This window comes from Diuraphis noxia, unplaced genomic scaffold (genome assembly GCF_037042655.1).
Source record: "Diuraphis noxia isolate RWA-SAM2 unplaced genomic scaffold, SU_Dnox_SAM2 contig0002, whole genome shotgun sequence".
In the NCBI taxonomy this organism is placed as follows: Eukaryota; Metazoa; Arthropoda; class Insecta; order Hemiptera; family Aphididae; genus Diuraphis; species Diuraphis noxia.
In genome coordinates, this window is record NW_028301712.1 from 9,842,271 (window position 1) to 9,862,451 (window position 20,181).

At 29.2% G+C, this 20,181-nt stretch overlaps 1 protein-coding gene across 1 annotated transcript in view; it reads right to left on the bottom strand.

The window, feature by feature from the left end:
• Window positions 1-12,322: 12,322 nt before the first annotated feature.
• LOC107166801 (glycosyltransferase 25 family member) overlaps window positions 12,323-20,181 on the bottom strand; it is a 79,046-nt gene continuing 71,187 nt past the window's right edge. The window contains exon 10 of the mRNA XM_089219566.1: window positions 12,323-13,525. Within this exon, the coding sequence (XP_089075692.1) occupies window positions 13,339-13,525 (187 nt within the window). The 3' untranslated portion in view covers window positions 12,323-13,338. The remainder of the gene's footprint in view (window positions 13,526-20,181) is intronic.

Consider the following 20,181-nt stretch of genomic DNA (forward strand, 5'->3'; position numbering starts at 1 on the left):
TCATTACAAGCAAAACAAACAAAATATGAACAACAGATCCATATTCATAAAAATCAAAATACGAAATATTTTAAACAGCAAAAACATATTATCAAAATCCAATATATATTAGGTGCCAAACAAATTCGCAATACATAAAAATAATGAAAATAATATAAAAACTAACTTTCGACGAAAAAAATATAGAGATATAGGAAATGATAAAAGCTACACATAAACTGTTGAAAAGAAAACCAAAATAAAGACTTGACATGATAAAAGTTTTAGCAAACGCGAATAAGGAGTGCAGACATTGGAATATTAGTACAAATCCACAACTCAATAATAAGAGCAGAGTTTGATTACGGTTCAATATAACTCTGTATAGGTAAAAGAGCAAATTCCAAACCCTTAGATAAAATATATCAAGCAAGTTAAATATTATCCACGGACGAATAAAAAATCATTCCAATTAAAAGCATTCTCGCAATAACAGAAAAACTGCCGCTAAAAAACAGACTAAACAAATTAGTGATGAAATTTACAGATCTATAAACACGTAATTATGTGGGATTAAATATTACATTTTCAAAATTTCTGACCGAGCTTAAACATTTTTACTAATACTTCAAAATAAAATATTGTGACTGTGTATTTTTTATATTTTTATTGTTATTTCTTGAATACATATTGCAAAATTTAAAAGTTTGAGTTTTAGTCTCAGTGTTCGGTATTCTGTAAAGTAAGTGGCAGCCACAATTATACCTTATTTGAAAATGGATATTTTTTCTTCGAATTCACATTAAAAAACAAAATACGAGACAATACAAATTAAATTCTTCAAAATAAGATTTCAGCGTACTGTTTGTTTTTTTTTTATCCAGCCCACATACAACTTACAACATAGAAAACACGTATTCATAAAAAAGTCTTTATTTATGAGTTTGAGTAACCTTAGAATAAAATAAAATATAACCAATACTCTAAAAAATAATACAATATTTTATTGGTTGGCATACCAATGGATTTCGTATTATTTTTTTATTCATATTTATCGTTAAAAATAAAAATACATTATAAGTATAAATTGATATTTAATTGTTTTTGAAAATAAGATGAACTATCTGACTATTTGTGTTGATCAATGTTATTGAAACTTGATAGTTCAAACATAATGAACCTGTTGAAAAAAAAACTAATTTCAAAATGTACTATTTTACATAATGACAGTTTATAATCTTCATACATATTTGGAATATTTTACCAAAGACACTTAAGAATCAATATAGATATACATATATAAATTATCATCCTTTTGTCGAGATATTAACCCGAACGATCGCGTATTGTAATGTTTACGCCATAGTTTTTAAATTCAAAAACAAAAATGTTATGTCAACTAGCTATTACTTTTATAAACTTTTATATTGGCTGTTTAAACCGCAGAAAATGCGGGTCTTAGAGCTTTTGATTTTGCTGTGATTAAATTTTACCTTGATAAACTATATTATCTTCTTTGAATGTTGACTTTTATTTTAAGTTTTAACTTTTTTAACATAAATGCGCAAAACCTATTTCAAATTCAAAAAAGTATCGATGATGAATAGTGTTTATTCACGCACTGTGACTTTTCACGTTCAATTTTCATGCGTATTTCATCTTTGTGAAAAGCATTATTTTAAGCCATTAAATAATCATATATTTTTAAAGCATTTCTGAACTTAAAAGCCACAAAACATAAACTAAAAATATTGTGGTTTTATTATAATGTTATATTCAATAACATTTTCACAATACTTATTCATTTTCGCATTCTAACTCTAACAAACATTTAAATTATTACCTTAATAGTCAATATTGAACTGAATACAAATAAACTTCAACACATCGAAAATAATATTATTTATACTTGGTTTAATTAATATTGCTTTCAATTAAAATAATAATCAGTAATTATAAATTGTGATATTAGTATTATACGATAAAAAAAACAACGAAATCGTACATTTTTTTCCTGTTCATACAAATTTATTTTTATGAATTTCTATCAATGTGAGTTTTTAAAATAAATTTAGGTTATTTCGTGTATAATGGTGTTGTATTGAATAGTCTTACAATTCTCACAATAAGTGTATTTCAATGTAGGTATTAAACTATTTTATCAACACAACTCTAAGAATAAATCTAATATAATACATGCGGACATAATAACGTTATTATATACAGGGTGATTCTTTTATCAAATATTACTCGTTATTTAAAAAAGTATTGACTTTTTCAAAATATTTTTTTAGATAGTTTCAAGTTGTTAAAAAACCAACTTTTTTATTAAAAAATTATATTTTTAAATATTTTTTATCCTTATAATTTTTTAAGTTTTTTACTTTTTTGAATGACAACATAGAGTTTTTAATTTCTTATTCCAAATCAGAATATTTTTCTAAGTATTTTGATTCATGAAAATCGTATTAACGACGAGTAGTTTATGAGTTATATGTATTTAAAGTTTAGTCAAGCAGAGTAGTGGACAGACATTTTGCGGGGTAACCCCATACCGCTCCATTCTGCCAATCAATACTTTAAATACTTATAACTCATATACTACTAGCCCTAAATTCGATTTTTATGAATCAAAATACTTAGAAAAATATTCTGCTTTGGAATATGAAATTAAAAACTCTATGTTGTCATTCAAAAAAGTAAAAAACTTAAAACAATTATAAGGATAAAAAATATTTAAAAATATAATTTTTTAATAAAAACGTTGGGTTTTTATTAACAACATGAAACTATGTAAAAAAATATTTTGAAAAAAGTAGATACTTTTGGATACTATAAATTGAACATATATTGTCAAATAAATATTTCTTATTCAAATAACCTAAACTATAGTAAAATTATTTCGTATTTTAATATTACAGTTGTTATTAACTTGTATACCCAAGTCAATACTGACATACCGTATAGAGCAGGGGTGGCCACTATTCACTAACCTTAACTTTGGGAGCCGCAAATGTATAAAGTTAATTCGAGGTGAGCCACATTTTAAAGTAATGCTTATAAAATGAAGATACATTTTTCATTTTAAATCAAATGAAGGGAACATTTATTTTTTATACTACAAAAAACATTATTATTATTGAATATTTACATTTGTATTAATATTATTGTTGTTTTACTTATGAGAAGTGCTTTTCCGAGTGTTCATTTTTTTGAAATCTGGCTGATCATTTGTAAGTTACAGTTCATACAAGTTCACTTAAATGTTCATCAGTTAGTTTAGATCGATGTTTAGATTTAATGAATTTTAGAGTAGAATACAATGATTCCATTCATAAGTAGTTCCAAAGATTGAAATAAGTCTTATAGCACACTCTTTTGTTCGTGGATATTTTTCACCTGATACATTTTTCTGAAATTCCATGGTAGAAACGCCACTTAGTTTAAGTCCTTTTAGTCCTTCATCCTCTTGCAGTTCTAGTAGCTCCAACTCTACAGCTGCTGTACCCTTTGTTATTGGTGATGAAACAGGACAGCCATCGCTCACAGCATCAACAACAAATGGATTTTCCAGGAATGAAAATGAACGTTAAGTGACCTCAAGTCATTAAATCTGCGATTCATTTCTTCAGCAAGGCCTAACGTTTTATACAAGTATTCTTCAGTTTTCAAAGGAATATCGGGAAGGCTTTCACTAATTTTCTTCAAACATTTGAAGCGAGCAAATGTTTTAGTCTGAAGGCCTTAACTTGTTATGAAAACTAAATACAGTTTGGGCCAAATCAGAAAGAAGTAATTCCTCTCCTAGTAAAGATATTTTAAGAGCTTGTAAATGTTGAACCACATTTGCAGTGTTAGGACTTATCTAGATAAATTATCCAGATAATAATTATTTTATCTTTTATCTTATCTAGATAAATAAATATAAGTTATCTAAGTATTTATTTTAGATAAATATTTGACTTATCTAGATAAATTTAAAAGATAAATTTTTTAAGTGAAAATGAGATAGATCTGTACCAAAAATATTATTAACTATGTGAATTTTGTTTTTGGTCCACCCGACAACTTCTTCAGCAGGGTGACTTCCCAAATTTTTATTTATACTTTGTTACTCCCTAGAGCCCCTTGGATCTTATTGGTTCCTTATATAATTATATGTGTTGAAGTTAATGTTTGGTGATACACATCATGATATAATAAGTTAAGTCGAAAATAAACATATTATATAGGCATGTACTTACATGACATTATATATGTTTTTTTTAAATTAGTTGTTTTAATTTTAATTTCTAGAATTATCTGTTATTTATCTGGATAAAATATTTTTATCTTTTATCTTTTTGTTAGATGAATTAAATTTGTTTATCTTTTATTTGTATCTTAGATAAAATTTAGTGTTGTTATCTTTATCTTTATCCAGATGATTTTTTTATTATCTGTTCCTAACACTGCACATTTGTAACAGGAGCCAAATCTAACAACCATTGAGATTCATTAAGTTCAGGTAAAGATTTTCCCTTTTCTTCCATAAATTCTTTTATTGGATCAAGTAATTCAAAAAATCTGTTAAGAACATTACTTATTGATAGCCATCTCACTAAGCAGTACCAAGATACATCAGCAGGTAACTCATAATTGTCCATATCTTCTATAAAAGATTTGAACTGTCGGTGTGTTTTGGAACTTGAAGAATGCAGTTCACAATTTTTAGAACTACCGGCATAATTTGCGAATATTGAAAATATTTTTCTGCTAGATGTTCCCTATGAATAATACAATGTACAGGTAGGAAATCAAGAAATTATGTGTCAGTATTTAATAGTCCAATCAGTCCTTTTTTTGTGCCAGCCATAGAAGGTGCACAATCGGTAGCAATGCCGACAATATTCGGTTATCATCAGACTGTTGAGCTGTATGGTTTCGCTGTACTTTACTCTGTGCGTTATCTTTTTCTAATTTATCTGTTTCACTCTTTGCATTATTTAGTTTGTTTCTAATTATTTTCATCATGACTGGAGTTTTTTGTAACATCTGTAATATTCAATTCGCAGAACTGGATATTCCTGTCAAATGCATTAGTTGTACGTTATCTGTACATTCTAAATGCACGGGACTCTATCTGCAACTGAAGTTAAGTGTCTTTCTTTAAAAAATAGGTCTCTTAAATATTTTTGTGTATTAATTTTTTACTACAAAATAATTTGCCAATTTTTCCAAAATTTACAATAATCAAACGTTTACAGAAAAAAAAACATCTGTCTTTAATATTTTTAAATGTCTATAAGAAAAACATAATTTACAGAATTTTTTATTATATTTTAAGGTTTTTAAAGAGCCCGACAATTTTATCGATACTTAAAAAACAAACCAAAAAATATAAAATTGGAAGATTTAACAACTGACACTTAGTCTTAATTTTTGAAATTCATTGTGTATAGACAATTATAATTTAGGCAAATACTAGATCGTTTAAAGTGTCTATTTTTAATATATTTTTCATAATAATTATAAAACGATAAACAAGGTTATAATTTGTCTTATTCACACTTATTTATTTTAAATATAATATAATTCCCGAGTATATTAATGAAACTTTCCCGTATACTTACAAACACGAATACGCAGATCGTTGATTAATCGTATTATTTAAACCGTGCTATTCATCTTAATTACGTTTCCGCTTTGGTAGGTATTTTCCTGCATGTTGGTACTAGGAATATATAATGTATATGTATACTTTAGCTTACTGGCATTACAAACATCATTTGCAATATTATATGCTATGCCAAACTGATAATTACATGTTTAATTGGGTCTCCTGCAGAGCGATTGTATTAACGATTAAAACAAACAAGATTTTTTTTAATATCATAATTTTAAGGTATCTGCAGCCTTCATATTAATAAGGACATACCGGTTGAGTATATAAAAAAAATTATTTGTGAACAATGTATAGCACTGAGTATAACTACATTAAAATGCATTGCATACCAACCAAACATTTAAAGTTCAACGCTAAACAGTAATCGACTATTATGTGTGTGGTTCAGTGTAATCACAATATTTTGAGGACTTACTGAAATTTAAAACATATATGGTTATATATGGTATGGAAAAATCATTTTACCATTATGAGACGATTTTACTTCATGCAGGTAAGAGGTAACTATAGCTCACTGATAATAGATATATATATATATAGATATTATATAGATATTATCCGTGACCATAGCTAACATTTTTGCTTATTTATTTAAAAGTCAATCGAATCAATATTATAGTTGTTTTCGCTTGTAAACGAAATATCTAATTTTTTTTTGGTTTGTCGTTTTCAACATTTATACAGTGTATAATGTATATAGGTATGATATTTAAGAAAAACACACACATAACGACATAACTACCCATCAACCTTAATCTATTCCAATACAGAAAAAATTTTTTTGTATAGTAGGTAGTACTAGGTACACATTAAAAATTAAAAACTGTAGTCATTTCAGATAATTGTTTATATTTAATATTTCATTAATTTTAATTTTTTTTGTTTTTGTTTTTTTTTTTTTTTTTATTCATAAAGTTTTACTGACGAATGTCATCTTAACTTACTGTTAATAACATTATTTTTTTTAACATTTAGAAAATAAATAACAATTAAAAAAAAAAATACATTAGTGATATAAGATACAAATGACTACATATATGTAATATTATAATAATATTATAATTTCTTATTAAATTAAATTAAATAAATTAGTTATAGGCGTTATAGCAACAAGTCGTGGGGACGTCCACGCTTGAGTCGGCGTACAGAAGGAGGGACACTTAGTTTGTAATATTTCGCACTGTGAGCAGAGTTGATGTGGCCGAAGAAGTTGATTGCTGATTTTTTTATGAACTCAACTATTGTGGGTAGCTGGAAGTCTTGATGAAGTGCATCGTTGCGTACAAACCATGGGGCATTAGAAATGGTTCTCAGAACTTTTGATTGAAAGATTTGTATTTTATGTATGTGGGTTTTTGCACAATTTCCCCACACAGGGGATGCGTAAAGAAGTAATGGTCGTAGTATTTGCTTATATAGCATAAGAGAGCATCTCCAGCTTAATGCAGTTTGACGGTTAATCAACGGGTATAGAACTTTTAGTCTTTGGTAGCCTTGTTGTAATTTGGAGGTGATATGAGGATTCCAGGTTAATTTCCTGTCCAAGATTACACCGAGGTATTTGATATTTGGTGACCAAGGAATACTATTACCGTTCAATTTCAAATTTTCAGGAGTTTTGGGGCGCCGGTTGGAGAAGAGTACCGCTGTACTCTTTTGAGGGTTTAATGCAATTTTCCATTTTTCTCCCCATTTTTGGATTTCATCCAAGTGGGCTTGAATATTTTGTGTTAATGTTTCAACGTCCTTAGCGCTTGAGTATATAGCACTATCATCAGCGTATAGTGCTACTTCAGTATTATTCGTTGTAGGGAAGTCCGAAACGTATAGATTAAAAAGTAATGGTGAAATTTTTGAACCTTGTGGTACACCTGCGTTGATTTGTTTTGTTTCCGAAGTAGTATCATTGATTCGAACTTTGAAGTAGCGATCAGAGAGGTAGGATTTAATTAGATAATATATTGCAGTGGGAGTGTTTAATGTTTTTAATTTATATAAGAGTCCGTCATGCCATACGCGATCAAAGGCTTGGGCTACGTCTAAGAAGGCAGCACCTGTGTGTAGTTTTTTTTCAAATCCATCATTTATATGCTCCGTTAGTCGTAAAAGTTGTTGGGTAGTGGAGTGGTGAGATTTAAATCCAAATTGGAAATGCGGAATAGCATTTATTGCATTTAAATAACTGGTAAGCCTTGAGTGAATAATTTTTTCAAATATTTTTGATACTGAGGACAGAAGGCTTATAGGTCTGTAATTTATGGGGTTTGAGTTATCTTTACCTGGTTTTTTGAACAATATTATTGTAGCCAATTTCCATTCAGCAGGAAAGTACCCGATTTTTATTAGGGAATTGAATAAGATGGATAAGTATGTTATTGCTTTTCTGGGTAGATTTTTTAGAATAGTATTAGTGATTAAATCGTGTCCGGGTGTTTTTCTTTTTGGTAATTTTTTTATTATATCTAAGATTTCATTGGGGCTTGAGTATGGCAGCATATTTTGGGGATGAATATCGTGCTCGCTTAGTTTTTGTTGAACTAGATAGTTTGTAGAGTTATCTAGTGAGCTGTTTAATGTAAAAGAATTTTCAAGAGTATGAGCAAACAATTCGCATTTATCGGCTTCTGTATTTAGATAAGCATCTCCCGCTTTCAAGGGGGGGATTTCATTGGAATTCGGTTTTATTAATCTTTTGGTTGCAATCCATAAGTTGGAGTCTGCTGGGTGTATAGTAGATAAATATTGTTGATAACAGTTAATTCTGTGTTCTTCGAGTGAGTTTTTGACCTTTTTTGTTAGGTAATTTAATTTTACTCGATCTTGTGGTAGTCTATGTAGTTGCCAGAGTCTCCTCGTTTGATGTTTTGATTTGATTAATTTTAATATTGAATGGGGAAGTTGATTAGGGCTATAATTGGTTTCCGTGTTTGGTTTTGCTGAGCATGTATTGGCCGCTTGACAGATGATTTCGCGAAGATGTTTTACTGCATTATCTGCGTTGGAAATGTTTAAAATGTTTTTAGGAATAATTAGGTTTTGAGTAATATGTTGTTTGAATTTTTCCCAATTTGGTTTCCCAGTGATGAGTTTGCGGGTTGGTATTGAAAATGATACAGACGCATCTATTGTAATTTTTACAGGTAAATGGTCTGAATCGAGTTCAAATAGTGGTTTTTGGTTAATAGAAAAACGGATCGATTTTTGTAAAATTACGTCTAAAATATCAGAACTTCTGTTTTGATCATATGGGAAGTAGGTAGGTGTATCTGGAGCACACATGATCGTGGAGCTATTTGAGAGATATTTGAATAATTTACGTCCGTTTGCATTTGTAGCTTTGCAGTTCCACGTTGTGTGTTTGCAGTTTAAGTCGCCTATTAACAAAATTCTTTGACAGCTATTTAAAATTTTTTCAAAGTCATTAGTGTACATTTGAAAGCTCGGCGATTGGTATGCGCTAATTATTGTTGTGATTGAGTGATTAATTGAAATAGATATTGCTACTGCTTCAAGAGTTTGTAATGAGGGTAGATATGATTGTTGATGTTTAATTTTAGTTTTAATTATTATAGCGACACCGCCTGAAGGACGTACTGCTAGCCTATCTTTGCGATAAGTGGTGTACCCATTAAATTTAATTTTATCACTAGTAATTAGGTGTGTTTCGCTTACACACGCGATATCGACATTATGTGCTGATAAGAACGCTGCGAATGTGTTACGATTATGTTTAATTCCATTGGCATTCCAATTTATGATGACTAGCTTAGAATTATTTATAATATTAGACGACATTAATATTGTTTAGTAGAGCAGGTAGATTTTCGATAACTTTTTTAATAATCTGTGAGATGAGTGAGCTAATTAATGGCATTAATGACTTTATAAGCTCATTGGTGATATTAGAGTTGTTAATTTCTTCTTTTTGATGATGAATGTTTTTTTTTTTAAGTTTTTCGGCATAGGTTGGAGCGTTGCTTGAGTTTGGAGTTATATGAATTGGATCTTGATTTTGGGGAATTATGTGATCAACAGTATAGGCTAGGGTTTTGATATTATTGTTATCGTTTAAATTGCACGATTGCGTTATGTGTTTGGGAGCGTTCCTGAAACGATTGGATGTATTTTTAGTTTTAATTTGCTTGTATATCTTACAACCTCTGTAATTAGCAGGATGATTTTCATTGCAATTGACGCAAATAGGTGGGGTGTTTATGTCTTTGGTGCAATCGGAATAATGGTGGTTTTCTAGACATTTGACGCATCTTGGGGGAAGATTACAAAAATTTTTTGTGTGTTGGAAGCGTTGGCAGTTTTTGCATTGTGGTATGGACGAATCGCTTTTGCGACTCTCAACTGTGATAACGCAATGCAGGAGGCGATCAAGTGAAAAAATATTTTTTTCCGATTTGTCAAGTAAGACTGCGACTATTGGGATGGGAGATTTGTGACGGTTTTGGAGACGAGTGACCGATGTGACATTGTATTTTAGCTCGACCAGGGCCTTGAATATTGTTTCTTCAGGAATAGAAGTTGGCATGTTTCTGATTATTACTGATAGATTTCTTTCTTCGGGAAGTTGGTAGGTGTGGTATTTTATTTTAATTTCAGATAGGTATTTGGTAATTGTACGATAGTCGTTAACAGTTGATAAATTCAATTTTAAAAATACATTTTTATTATTAATGTTAAAATTTTCTACTATCATAGGAGTGATCTTATCTAGAAACGCAATGTAATCGTCGATGTCATATATATACAGTGGAGGAATTTTTTGTTTTACCTCTTCGAGATCCGTGTCCTCTTCTTCAAAGTTATCATCATTTTGATCTTCATAGTTTGCGATTGGGGTGAATCTATTCTTGTTGGTTAGCCGCGGAGACAGGGCCGCGCTGCTGGTACGTTTATGGCCCGAATGTTGGGAAGTATTGGATTTTGGCATGATTGCACCATACACTGAACTTTGATTTATAAACACGCGCGACAGTAAAGATAAGCGAGCGGGATACGTGTAAGCACTACCTGTTACGATGAGTGCCGCACGAGGAGTGTGAATTTTTTTTGTAACTGATTTTCTAAATACCTAAATCAATGTGAATAAAAATTAACTTAACACCTTATAAAATTATGAATAATCTGGTAATCATATAACTTTAATGATTTGAATATCAACAATTAGTCAAATTTGGGGGGACTGTCATCCGTTATAAAATTGTTGATAAAACAAAATGTATTAAATAAGTTAAAATAATAAGGTACATGGATGGATAACCTCACGCGTTTTTTTTCTTTTTAGAGAAGAAAACACACCACACATACTAACATATTTCTAAACCAACCGTAACCACCCTAAAAAATTCTATAGTTGGCCTTAGATGCTTAAATTCAATAAAAAAAAATCAATCTATGAAACGATAATATACTAGATAATAGTGATTGGATTTTTTTTTATATTATTATTCTCATTAAATAAATCATGTTAGGTTTTAAGAATCAATATAAATTAAACAACCTATTTATAATATATTATACTAATGTTTAATTCTAAATATATAATGTCACATCAGTATAAAATATACGAAGATATACTTAACCCATAGTTAATAATCTTAATAAACCATTCACTATATATTTTGTATATAAACATAAACGTATCATTATTAATCGCATTTTAGTTAGGTATATGATGACATGTATCTCTCTTATTTGTAAAGAAAATAATGAATTTACCGGCATAAATGTTTTCATGTAGGTTATGAATGGAAATTAATGTCGTTATTTTTTATTAAAACGTTTGCTAAAGCCGTATTTTCAAAGAGAAAATATTATTGACGTTTATTCAAAAGACATTTTATGGACGTTGTGATGTGTGTGTTATACGGTGATAATTCGATAATATTTAATTGGACGTCGTTCGTACGCACTCGATCGCGACCAACGACGTATCCGTTGACAACACCATTGCTGTATGGCAAAATTTTTATTTTTAACATTTTAATATTGCCGTTGGCATAGTGGCGTAGGGGTCGTGGCACATTCAATAACATAGAAATAAGTTTAAAACTGACAGCGCTCTGGCTTTGTAGGTATTAACAGCCATCTTAAGTCATAACCATATTTTATCGACATAACGTTTTATCGTGTGATTGAGAACTGAATATCCTACGAACGTTTGAAAACTGTCATTAACGTGTGTCCGATCAACCGTAATTCCAAAAAACGTGTATCCATCGTATCATGTGGGTATAAAAGAGATTAATCTGGATTAATTTAAACGTCACTCGAAAACTATAATTGTGGCAACATCAGGATCACCAAAACACACGGTTAACGTCATAATATTCCTCTTCGAGAGATTCAATCAGTGGAAATTCGGTCACTACAACTGCCTGTGCATCACGGTATAATACAATATATTATAATATAATCAATACGCCTTCACTGTTAGTTATTTGGTAGGTGTTATTAAATACGTAATAACTCGTAATCGGTTATTATCGTAATAGATTTTTAAACATTTTTATTATTCGTCGGTTGTCAATAATATAACACCAGGTACATTATGTCCCGTTTCTGGTAGAAGACACACATTTGTGTCACGACGTGAACAATTTGATTGAGCGTTCAAATATAATCCAAGTGTAAAATAATAAAATTAATGCATAAAAGTACAACTCATTAATTTAAATAAATATGGCATTTATTATTTAAAATAATAATTTATGAGTTTATAGTAATATCAAACGCGTATAACTAAAATACTAAGTATATTTAAATATTCGTCACATAAATAGCTAGTCTTTGGTAACAAAAAACCAACTCTTTGGAAAATGTACATCATTTACTTTCCAGTTTTAGTTCAAAACACATAAATACAACATTATCTTCGGTGCCTATGTAAGTCTTATAAAAACGAATCGATCAGTCTATTGAGGTATAAGAAACATTTTTTTTTTTTATTGAAAATTGTTAATAAATATCATCAATTCCCAAAATAAAAATATACCTATATATTATATTATATATTATTATCTTTCTATAAATGTACCTAACATAGTATAAAAATACATTTTTAATCAATCATAATTCATAAAGTAATGGAATGGCTATCGTGTCTAAATCAAATAAAACGAGTAAAATATGTTTTGGCCATTATGATCGAATCAACAACGTTGATAACTTTCTTTAAAAAAAAAACTTTTTCACCTCCCGTCTTCTCCAACTGTGGCTGTATTCAAAGGTTCGTGCGAAAAGTTCAAAGTACCTTTAAGTTTACTTTTGGTTTACACGTTTCTTTTTTGTTTTGGTCTTATAAAGCATCTCGGCATAGTTCCCTTTCTCACTCTTACTAAAACTACGCTGGAGCCACAACTTCAGTGAAAGTAAGTTTTCTACAGGAACGCGTCAGTGCTAAATTGCGAATGAACGATGGGAATATTATTGCGGTTTTCACCTACATATGATAATGTGTTTGCCGAATTCGTTTCCAAATGATAACATACAATATACATATTATATTATAATATACCTAACGATGTTGTAATATTATAAATCATAACGATTAATGGTTAAAAGTATAAAAATAAAAATCTTAACGAATATAAAAATATGATATGACACGTAACAGATTTTGATAACAGGTTATTCAATATTTATGATAGTAATAATTTAAAAAAAAAATAATAGCACGCAGATCATAAATCTTCTTTGATTTCTTTTCGTTCGGACGCAGACTCGTCGTTCGTCACCTGCACGGTCACGGAGTCTTCGGTGTCGCTAATGTAACCTTCGTCAGACGTATAACGGATGGGATAGATGAGCAGAGGAGACGCAGACAACGCGATTAAGTTACGTTCGTCGAACTGTTCCAACCATTCGACCCTGTAACAATAATAGATTATTATTTATTATTCTGCAACCTTCTCATCTGAAATGGTTTTCCTTTTTTTTTCTCCTCCCCCCCCTCCCCCCCCCCCCCCATTAAACGAGACCATATAACAAACGTCGAGCATGCGGGTGAATAAATCGCGCTCACGCTTTTCACACCACTCTGAGGGTATTGTCAATAAATAATATATTATATTACATCATCGTAACAGTTGCGGTAAATATAATAGGTATATACACACATAATACATGAGATTACTCGTTTATACGAGCATACAGGATGGTACCGTGTTCTCCCGTTTCTCGAGTACGTATAGGGTATTTTGAACGAGAACAAATGAAACCGCTGTGGGCCGCTCTATATCTAAATTGTTTAATATTATTAGTATAACGACACTGTGATATATAGTAATTATAAATTATTATTATAATGTTGGTCTGTATATTATATATTATTTGCTCGTTATAAAAGTTACATAACGATTTAGATACAGCAAAACAAACAAGTATCAACAGATACTTAGGTAGTATAATGGTAGTTAGGAACTAAGATATTATGAGTATTAACATCAATACTAATATACTAATATATATATATAATTATGCATTATAAATTATGATATATTAAAACAAACAACGCATATTGAAAAAATATTCGATTCATTCGAAGTTTTAAAAAAGAGGGGGAAAAGCTGTTGGGAAATAATTTTAGGCTATGTTATTTAATTTATCTTCAATGACTGAAGTATGAAATTCGTTACATAAAGTGATCTCATCGTAATCGAATCCATCATTTCTTTAACGTTTGACACTTGAATCATATAATATATATTATATAATACATGATGCGATGTGGGTGTTCAGTTAAATAATCGCATTATATTTAACACACATTTAATTTGGTGTTGTTTTTTTTAGAGATTGTAATGTAATTAAAAACATACAAGTTATGTAATTAGTTTGATTATTGTATGAATATGTGATTGAATATTCTTAAAATATGGAGAAGTGAAAAATAATTCGTATATAAAACTATTAACTCGGTTCATTATGTCTATAACATTATTAATAAGATCAATATATTCCTTGAATGTGCGGCGATAAGAAATGTTGTTGCAAAAATGTTGTTATAAAAATTGTTGTTGTTAAAATTGTTGTTGTAAAAATTGTTGTTGTAAAAATTGTTGTTGTAAAAATTGTTGTTGTAAAAATTGTTATTGTAAAAATTGTTGTTGTAAAAATTGTTGTTGTAAATATTGTTGATGTAAAAAGATTGTTGTAATATTAGCGAGTGGGGGATTGTCCCACCACTAATAATTGTCGTTGTTATTGTTATCAATAAACGATGGGAGTCAGAGGAGAAGTAATGCTAACGCGGTTCCTTCTCTGGCTCTTGATACAAAAGGATAAAAAAAAAAAAAAAAAAAAAAATATATTCCTTGAAAGCTTTAATAATTTACAGTTTTATTGTATTCATTTGGAGAAGAGTTCAGTAGAATCGTAACATTTAATATTGATATTACATTATACACGATAATACTCTTTCAGAAATTGAATATTTTCTAGAAAAATCACTCTTCGGATTTCATACTATAGGGATCATCAGATTTTCATATAGCCGCAGTTTTTTAATGCGTATATATTTTAAATAAAGAGAACGGATTCCCAGAAAAAATAACACAATAAGAAAGAATTATCTCAAATATTTACAAATTTTTAGTAAAAATAACATATTAGTATACTACAAATCATATGATAATAATTTAGTTAACTAAACTTTTAAAAATTGCATTACATCCGTGATTTAAGATTAACGTTCGTCCGTCGACGACGGTCCACATGATGTGTTCTGAAAAAAATTTCTAATTTATCATTGGATTTTCCCGGCGCATTTAAAAGCTACTGATGATTATCAATTACCAATATTTAGTAATTTAGATGACTTAAATACAATCAGTATTGTTACCTGTTATATATTATGGTAAAACATTCCCAAGTAACAGTTGAAAGAGGGAAGACTCCCATCCCCACCTACGATGTATGCAGGATATCTATTATTTTTTATTATACCTACTAAAACTGAAAATAGTAAAATACTCTAAACTAATAAATGTGAATAACATACAATTATTTTCATTATTGTAATAAAATTGTTGTTATTTCGCAAAACGGTTTATGAATAAGTTAGTGCGTACTGGTAGAATTTAATTATAATGAAATTGAATCCCCGAAAAAAAAGTCCAACCAGAAAATTATTATGCTGAAAAAAGTCCTGTTATACAATCTACAAAAATAAAAGGTAAGGTAGATAGAAAACCCGGGCGGTTCCATTTTCCTCCAAAAACGAGATACCGTTTTCTTCCACTGTCCATTTTCTTCCACAAAAAAAGGGAGGGAAATTAGTATTAAAAAATTATTTAAATTAGAAGTACTTAAGATAAGACAATTAATCTGTATTATTAAATATTAAATTCCCAACATATCGACATACCCAGATCCACTAATTACACATTCAGATTTTGAACAAGCTAGGTACTATAAATGCCGCTCAGTGTTGAAAAATATGTATCGCAAGATACCAGAAGTTGAATTAAAAGCAAAATATAAAACAGATAATACATTAAGTATTTTTTTTTTGCTATATTAGGCGGTTTAACATTTGTTCCAATAAATAAAGTTTACGACGAAATTAATTATTGAAAAACGGTTCGTACAGTAGAAACTACAGAAGTTCTTAATTATTTCGATTTCATATACGTCAATGGTACATATAGAAAGTCAGAAATATGTATGAATATAAAATTAAAATAAACCGTTATTTTCATTAGAAATATAGAACGTTCATGAGGGAACGATAAATAGTAAACATCGTATAAATAATATTTGCGAGAGTTGGAACAACAGTTTTATACGCATTTGGTCGCACACCAACTATACCTAACATAACCATCTGGAAGTTAATTTCTAAAATGCGTGAAGATTTGAGAGTAGATAGAGCTGAAATAGCGTTACAAGAATTAGGTGGTGAAGGGATTCCATCACCAGAAAAAAAAAAATGGAAGTTTGGTAACACCGATGAACGTTTATAAAACTTATGTGCTAGAATGACCATTGATGAAATATCGGTGGAAGAATTTTTAACTAATATTGATCATTGTATTCGAAAACGAAATAAATATTAGTTTTAATTATTTATAGTTTTAAATTATATTTTATTTATTAAATCACAATAAAATCTAACCTCGTCATTTTTTTACGATGGTTGTGGTCGAAAAAACTGTAGTAATCAGTGTAAAGCAGGATAGATATACACGAGGATATCGCCATTTTTTTCAACGAAATAATATTTTTTTTTTTAGAAGCAGCATAAAAATTAAAATTATGATATTGTTGTTCATAAATCATAGGCATATAAAAAATTTTAATAGTTGATTTTAATATAAAGTGTGTTCCTGAAATGAATGAGGTCACTATCATATGAAATATTGAGTATATATAATAATAATTTGTAGTTAACTGATTTTGTGTAAAAATTCACGTTTTTCCTTAATTTTTATTCCCCAGTGCTTTTGAAAACTACAGGATATTTTAAATTTTTACCTACCATATGCACCAACTATAGATTTAATTCCCAACCGGAAAATATACTTAAGTTTAAGATTGAAACATTATTTCGACTATATTTATCGTGTAAACAGACACAAAGAAAAACAAAGAAAAAAACACATATAATTGTAAAATCATTAAATCAATATATTCATCGTTCTATTTAAAATCTTAAAGAAGTTAGTATAGCCTTTGAGCAAGTGTGTATTTAACAACTACAAAAATTAGATTTTTATAACCGCATTATTGAAGGAAAAAAAGGACATGGTTGGTAAATCTTCCTGCTGTATAGTATTATACTGTATTGTATAAACAATAAATCAAATTTCTGATCTAATAACAAAATGTTTTATTAAACTGAGTCTACACGGAGATAGTAAAACACGGTATTTCTAAAACTACTGAAGAAGTAATATGGACGAATAGTTGTAAGAAAAAAAATAAAATTTAGTAATGTAATAAACAGATTGGGTTTTTTTTTCCAATGATCCCTTATATAAAAGTTATGTATGTGCCACTCGTGTAGAGGCAGAAGACTATAACATATTTTAAGGCGGTAAACGTTTGGACACATTTATACAAAATCCAACATTTGAGTAAAAATAGATATAACGTATGAACAGTGAACACACAGAATAAAATGCATTTGAGAACATAACCATAACTTTACGAGAAAATTTAGAGAAGTTTGAGTACACATAAACAAGACACGTCTGGGTAAATAAAATTGACAATAACACGTATCCTTTCTAAAAATAACCAAACTGTATAACTTTATATAATTTTATATTTTTCTTTGATCTTTTTTCCTTTTCTACATTGCACATACCAAAAATAATTATATTGTAATATTGTAAAATGTATTATAAATTGTACCTATTAATGTAGAAGTAATATTTAAATATGTGGGCTAATAACCTTAGTTGTTGAGGCTTTAAAGTAAAAAAAATAATAATAACACGTAAAGTAATACTCGTACTGTTATCCTAAGCATTACAAAAAATTCAGCAAGGCAAAATTGACAATTTCATAGATTTTTATGTAATAGCATTTAATAATACAGTGGTCACCGCTTATTGGACTCATTTTGAGACCCGACAATTTGAATCGATTAACCGAATGAGTCAATAAGGTAAATAACTCAAAAAAATTGTAAAAATACTGAAATTTGAAAACGTATTTACTTAAAAATATGTATTGAGATTCGAGGTATGTATGAAAATAAAAATCTAGTTATACGCAATTAAAAATAAAATAAATTTATTTTTTGATAAAAATCCATCTAATGTTGATTGGCTTTTCCCTTCTTGGGCCAACTTCATAATCATAAAATAGATAAAAGGTACCGACTTATTTATAACACGTTCGTTCTATGTATGTACATATTTTCTTTATTTACCTAATTTTTAAATGACCCTATTAACCAGCGTGTAAGTCGAATAAACAAATTTTTTGCCGTGTGTTAGTATACGGACTAGCCGTTTTGAGTCTAATAGCCGAATGAGCCAATTAACCGTGAGTCCAATAAGCGGCGGCCACTGTATTTTAATTTTTGTTTTATTTCATAACATTTATAATGATAAAAATATTTTTAAATTAAAATTTAAAAAAAATTGTTTGGGAGACAATTAAGAACCAATGACCTCGTTGGGTCTCCTAAAACGTAAAATAGTAAGAAAAAACAAATGGGTTACTATAATGGATGGTATTAAATTTGAATTCAATGATATAATATCATTTCACGAAAAATGATTCTGAGCGGAGACGGTTGGTCAGTTTAGGATATTTTATAGTCTTAAACTATATTAATTATATTACTATTATATCAAAAAAAAAATAAATAAATAAAAATGTCGGGAACTATAAATTCCAAATTAATCAAATCAGATTCGTTATGTACCCGTATCACTAAGTCATTTAAAGAAGTTATGTACAGTTATAGTTTATTATAAAGTATTGATATAAGCCATTAACGACATTAATTATTAATATTCTCAGCATGGTTTTAGACCGGGGAGGTCCACTTTAAGTTGTAATTTATCACTGCAAAATTTCATACTCAACGCTTTTAAGGATAGTTGTCAAGTGGATGTAATTTACACCGATTTCGCGAAAGCCTTAAACCGTGTCGATCATGAATTATTAATTATGATATTGGGCAAAATAGGGTTTAGTCATCCATTAATATCCTGGTTTAAATCTTATCTCACTAACAGGTCTCAGTTTAACCAAGTACACGGTTTCTATTCAAATACGGTCCCGGCCCCATCTGGTCTCCCCAAGGGGGTCACTTATCTCCTAGACTATTTAATTTATTTATAAACGGAATATCTTTTGTTATTAAAAAATGAAAAATCCTGTTCTTTGCAGACGATTTAAAAATATTTACTCATATGTCCTCGTTGGAGGATTGCCTAGTTCTACAAGATGAATTAAATCTATTATATATATGGTGTCGTAACTGGGGCATGTGTATCAATACTGATAGTGTTACTCAATGTGTTTTTACAGATCCCGTGTACATATAACCTATACCAGGGATGGCAAATCCATGGCACGCGAAAAGATTTTGTGGGCACTCGAAAATTGTTACTATTATATATTAATATAATAGAAAAAAATTACATATGGTACTCAGACGAGTACCATACGGAAAGAAAAATTCGTTATACTGAGAAATGAATTAGAAGAAATTCAGCGTGTAGGGCGATAAGAAAATTGATCGTTAACATATGGGACAAGATTTTGAAAGTGTAGAATGAAATTCTAAAAGATTATTCCACTTTAAAAATAGTAACATATGCTGATTTGTCTATTTTTTCTTCAACTTATTCACGTGAGTCGTTATTTTCAGAAATTAATTTTATAAAATCTAATTTAAGAAACCGACTAACTGATGAATGCAGTGCCGCATATACTTTATTAAAAGTTACTCATTGTAAACCAAATATCAACGAATTGGCATCAAGTATTCAACAACATAAATCACATCAAAATAAATAATTAACAAAGCAATAATCATTATAATTATTATTTATTATATA